This window comes from Octodon degus, unplaced genomic scaffold, assembly GCF_000260255.1.
Source record: "Octodon degus isolate 3935 unplaced genomic scaffold, OctDeg1.0 scaffold00076, whole genome shotgun sequence".
Lineage (NCBI taxonomy): Eukaryota > Metazoa > Chordata > Mammalia > Rodentia > Octodontidae > Octodon > Octodon degus.
Window position 1 is genome coordinate 182,719 of NW_004524652.1, and position 6,265 is coordinate 188,983.

At 35.7% G+C, this 6,265-nt stretch overlaps 1 protein-coding gene across 1 annotated transcript in view; it reads right to left on the reverse strand.

Moving 5' to 3' along the window:
* Positions 1 to 583: 583 nt before the first annotated feature.
* Positions 584 to 6,265, reverse strand: part of Znf140 (zinc finger protein 140) — a 19,323-nt gene continuing 13,641 nt past the window's right edge. The window contains 4 exon segments of the mRNA XM_012515720.1: positions 584 to 681; positions 684 to 1,193; positions 1,196 to 1,324; positions 1,327 to 1,719. Coding sequence (XP_012371174.1) covers positions 584 to 681; positions 684 to 1,193; positions 1,196 to 1,324; positions 1,327 to 1,719 — 1,130 coding nt within the window.

Below are 6,265 nucleotides of genomic sequence, written 5' to 3' on the forward strand. Positions count from 1 at the left end.
AAAAGATCATTTCCTACATTCTGTCCAGAAATGTGAGATTTTTATTACACCCTTCACAACTTTTCCCAGCATACTTCTCCCATGTAAATTTGACATTCTGCATGGTTACCCTACATTCACCTACAGTTGCTCTCCTTCAAAAGTATTTAAAGCTTTAACATGACATAATAGTCTTTCTCAAGTCATTGTTATCACTTTATGAATTTTCTGATAATCACAGTACCCTTTTTTCCTTAGCGTATAATTCTGTTCTCTTTCAGATGACAGGTGTAAAATGAGGGCTGATTTCAAAAGGCTTCCTCACATCTGTTAGATATGTACTCCTTCTTGGAAGGAGTTTATAAATACAGAATGATGGATATAATCATATGAACTCTCAATACTGACTTTGTCTTATGTTGCAGGAACCATGAACAGCTACTAGTAGCTATTTCATATGTTCCTGGGGATTCTCCAGGATTAGAATATAAGATATAGGCCACATGTTTTCACATTCAACACATTCACATAAGACTGCCTACCAAAAGTCTGAAGGCATCTTTAAAATGTTTTTATTTAAACTGATCCAAACATGTTTGGATTTTTAGAGTGTGATTCTCTGGTGTTCAGATAGAAATGAGTCATAGCTAAGTGAATTTTCATATTCATAGGTGTTCTCTAAGGTATGTATTCTCTGATGTGAGCAAGGTTTGAGCTCCAGCTAAATGATCTGTTGCACACTTTACATACATAGGGCTTTTCTCCAGTGTGAGTTATCTTATGTAGAATGAGAGAAAAGCTTCTATTGAAGGCTTTATCACATTCAGCACATGCATAAAGTTTCTCTCCCATATGAACTTTCATATGTTGAATAAGGGATGCTTGCCAGCTGAACACTTTCCCACACTCATCACATTCATAGAGCTTTTCTCCAGCATGAATTTGCTGATGTTTAAAAAGGAATGAGTGGCAACAGAAAGCTTTCCTACACTCATGACACTCATAAGGGATTTTGGTTGTATGGATACTCTGATGTTGAGTAAGGTGTGAAGAATGTCGAAATGCTTTCCCACACTCAATGCATTCATAGGGCTTCTCCTCAGTATGTGTAATCTGGTGGTGAATGAGTTCTGAACCACTGTTAAAGGCTTTTCCACATTTCCTACAAACATAATGTTTCTTTCCTATGTGAATTCTCTGATGTCAGGTGAGGTATGGCTAAAGGCCTTTCCACACTCTGTACATCCATAAGGTTTTTCCCCAGTGTATGTTCTCTGGTGTTCAATAAGGAAGGAAAGGTAACAGAATCTTTTATTACAGTCTTTAAACTCTTGAGGTTTCTTATTATCTGATGTTTCACAAGGTTTGAGATCTGGCTAAAGGTTTTGCCACATTCCCTACATATGTATGGTTTCTCTCCAGTATGAGTTCTCTGGTGTAATACAAGGGAAAAACGACGACTGAACATTTTTCCACATTCTTGGCACCCATAGTGCCTCTTGACTACAGCCATGCTCATATGCTGAGTGAAAGCTTCTTGATGAGTCTTGCCTGATACCATTTGCCTGATAAAACCTTGATTCCTAGGCAGCATCTCAGTGCCATCCTGAAATTGCCAGTTTCTTTTCAAGCTGGAACACGTGGGATTTTGGCTTACAAGTCTTTCTGTTATTAAATACTGAGATGAATCATCTTCATAAGTGACATTTTTTGGAGAAAAAATGATCTCACCATTTAACACTGAAAGATACAAAACAAAACCAAAAACAACCAGTGCTCTTCTCTCTTTTCTTCCTGAGTTTAGGCTGTCCTTGAACTTACTACATAGCCCAGACTAACCTCAAACTTACAGGAGTATGTACATGCATATGTACGTGTTACTAGGGATTGAATCTAGGGCATCACACTTCCGAGGCAAATCTTCTACCACTGAACTACACCTCAGCACTTTTTACTTTTTATCTTTTTTTTTTTTAAGCTTTTTGTTTGGTTGGTTTTGTTTTTTGCAGTACCAGGGATTGAACTCAGGACCCTGCCACTTGCCAGGCAGGCGCTTATCTCCCCAACCCCTACTCTTTTACATGGTCTCACTTCACTGGCCAAGTTGCACTCAATTTGTGATCCTCCTTCCTCAGCCTCCTCTGTAAAAGGGATTACAGGTATATGCCAGTGTGTTTGGTATAATAATCCCTTCTTAACAACAGAATTTAATTTTTTTTAAAAAATGTAGCAACAGCTTTCTTACCTGCCACTTAGAACAGTTGAATTTGAGCAGTATGTCTAGTAATTAAGATGTGAATAAATAAGGGAAAAAGAGTACATACAAGTAACTAAGGGAAAAGAAATAGATCAGGAAGATAATAATTTTGAAGAACAGGTTGTTAATCTTCCTTGTCTCAATTTAAAGTCTGTTAGTTGCCATAAATTTCTGAAAATGCCAATTTTCATAAAACTTTTACTAAGATGCAAGTATTCAAGTCCCACAAAAACATCAAATTACATTAGCTTACTACTTTTAGAAATAGAGGAAAAAAGAAATAAGGAAGAAAAAAATTTATCTGAAAACAGCTGTCCATCATCCTCACTGTAATCCAACCTTCTGAACATAAGGTTTGTCCATTACATACCTCGAATAGACAAGCATAGGCTTGATTTTTTTCTGAAAGCTGAACTTTAAGAATTTTATCACAGACTTAATTAAACAAATTTTTATAATATAACTTTAATATTGTTCTTAGAAAATAGAAAGTACTTCAGGATAAAAAGCTATGACATATAACTTACAGTATTCACAAATGTTTCAGTAAAATATCATCAATGAAATGATAAGGTAAACATGGCAACATGCTAGTAGTATGGGTAAAGGGGATGAAGATATTCCTTGCTATTATTTTCCATGATTTAAAATTATTTTTCGGGCCGGGGAGATGGCTCAGTAGGATAAGCACTTGACTGACAAATGCAAGGAGCTGAGTTCAATCCCCGGTTCCGCCCAAAAAATAAATAAATAAATAAAATTATTTTTCAATAATACATTTTAAAATTCATTTTTTTTTCTCTGCCAGGTGTGGTGATAAGCATTTGTAATCCCAGCACTAGGGGAGGCTATAGCAGGAGTACTGCAAGTTCAAACCCAGCTGGGCAATTTAAGAACTTAGTGAGACCTTGTAGCTAATTTTTTAAAAAATGCAAAAAGAGGGTTCATTAAAATGGTGCTGAGTTCAATCCCTAGTTCTACTGATTAATAAATTTTTCTCTAAAACACACATTACCTTTTTGTTTCAGAAAAATGCTATGCTTTATTGTCAATGTCTAGTACAACTGCCTTGTAAGCAATGGTGAAAGAAATTCTTGAGAGACATAGAGAATGTACAGATCAGACATTTGGCAGCATTAGAGAATACAAACTTTTGCTTTAATAAATACCATGTAGATCAAGAAAAATTGTTGAGCCAAATGAAAATAAAATTGATTAAATTTAGTGGAATACAGTACTTAGAGGGATATACATATATATAGCGATGAATGCATATACTGATTAGAAAAGAGGACTTAAAATTAACCATCTAGGTTGTGTTCTAGGAAACTAGGAAGAAAAACTAATTAAACCCAAAATAAGAAACAAATAATAAAAAAGAGCAGAAATCAATTAAATTGAAAGTGGGGTAACAGTAGAGAAAAATCAAGAAAATAAAACTGTTTTTCTAATTTTTAAAATTTTTTTTATAAATTTAGGACAGGGTTTTTGGGTCTCACTAGGTAGATCAGACTAATAGTGATTCTCCTGTTTTCAGCATCCCAAATGCTGGGATTATAGGCCTGCATTCCCATGCCCACTCTCAAATGCCATCTCACCACAGACTGGGGAGGAGCACGGCATACCACACCATGCCAGGGATTGAATCGGATCTCGGCCACTGCACTCTGCCAAAGCAGGCACTTCAGTCTGCTGAACTATCTGGCTGGCCCTTAAAACTGATTCTTTAAAAACACCAATATAGGGGCCAGGGAGATGGCTCAGTGGAATAAGCACTTCCCTGGCAAGCACAAGGGCCTCAGTTCAATCCCTGGTTCCGAAAAAAAAAAAAAAAACACCAACTCTCTTGCTACGCTAATTAAAAAAAAATAAAAAGATGTCACAAACCACTGAGTCAGTGAAAGAGGAGATATCAATCCTGATTCCTGGACATTGAAAGGATAATAAAAAAAAAATGCAAAGAGCAACTATGTGCCCATAGATTTGATAACCTAAATGAATAAACCAACTCCTTCAAAGGCATAAACTGGAAAATCAAATATGCCTATATCAAAGAACTAAATCTGTAATTAAAAACAGGTCCAAGTGAGTATACAATTTTCTATTGTCTTTCAGAAGACAGAAGCAGACGGAGAACTTCTGATTCATTTGATGAGGCCACAGTACCCTAATAACAAAACCAAACAAAGATAGTACAAGAAAACTACTGACCAATATATCTTACAAATATAAATGTAAAAGTTCTTTAATAAAATACAGTTAGCCCTCAGTGCCCATTAATTCTATGTCCATGGACTCAACTAAACCATATACTAAAAATATTCAGGAGAAAACTGTACTGAATATGACAGCATTTTTATTATAACTAAGCAACACAGAACAAATATATAGCATTCACATTTTATTAGGTATTAAAATTGATCCAACAATAAAGTACACAGGAGATTTACATAGATTATATGCAAATACCATGACATTTTATTAAAAGCCATATAGATTTTGGTATCTATAGGCATTTCTGGAACCAATCCTCTAGATTCAAAGGGACAACTCTATAAGCAAATCAAACCCAATGATAGATATAAAAAAGAATTAGAACCAAGCAACAAGTGGAGTTTGTCATAGGTTGCAGGGCTGGTTCAGGGAAGCACTTATTCCACTGAGCCATCTCCCCAGCAGGCCTGGTTCAGCATTTGAAAATCAATGTAACCTATCACATTAATAGGCTTTTAAAAAGAAACTTATGACACAATAGAAACAAAAAAATTATTTGCAAAATCTAACACCCATTCATGATTTTAAAAATCTCAGCAAAACAAGAATAAAAAGGAACTTTATCAGCTTAAAAAACATGAAAAACTCTATATAACATAATTAATGGTAAGAAATTTGAATCTTTCCTAAATTTAGCAACTAGGGAAGATCCTAAGATTAGGAATAAAGCAAGTATGTCCTATTCCCACGGCTTTTCAACAAGATACTTAATATGACAAGAAAGGGGAATATAGTTGTGGCCTAATATCCACTGGGACTAAGGATAATAATATCCATGAAGGCACAATCCTTTACATAAAATGTACTATTGTAGAAGACTGTCAAAAGTAGGTTGTTTGTGGACAAGAAGTACTTGGGAACTACACACTTTCTGTTCAATTTTATTCTGAACCTAAATCTATTCCCCCAAAACAGTTTATATTTAAAACATCTCTGGGCATGGAGGTAAAAACTTGTTCATACCAGAGATCAAACTCAGGACCATGAACTTCCAGGCAAGCCCATATACCGATGAGCTATCTCCCCAGCACTATCTCAAATTTTTTTTTTAAAAAAGCGCACTTGTGCTTGGAGAGCCTGTTATTCTGGTCTTCTGAATATGGGCTGCTTGTCATGACATGCCAGTTGCTGCTATGATGTCTCCCGGGTAGGTGGTTGTTCAAGAAGGGGGTGGTGAAGGAAAGCAAGAGAGAGGAAAAGGAAAATTGTGGGACTGTCCTACTTCAAGGTTGTATATGGTGAGATTTTTGGACTTATGTGCAAACATGAGAAGTATATAATTCTTTATGACTATTTTTAAAATATATTCTAACTTTTAAATGTTTTTTATCATATTCTGTAGGGACTTAAAGTTCAACATATCAATACTTGATGAAAAATATGTTCCATATTATGCCTGTTTGATATGCAGACAAATAGTGAGGTTAGGCTTAATAGCCTAAGTTGTTTGATAATAACAATAAGCTTGTCTTCTGGATGGTTAACAACCTAAGTTTACAGACCAACATTTTGGCCCTAGCCTTCCAAGGTCAATTAAGACTCAGGATATATGAGAACTTGTACTGTAACATCATGTAACGTGACAGTGTCCCAAATTTTCTGATCAAGGAGATTATGGGGCCAAAGCGGAAAGTGATCGATGATGTAGAGTGTGCCTAAGGAGAGAAAACATTCTCTCAGGCTTTCACAGAGAGCACATTGGCCAAGCAATGGCCGTGACTCATCCACATGGCTGACACTGACAAAGGTTCTACA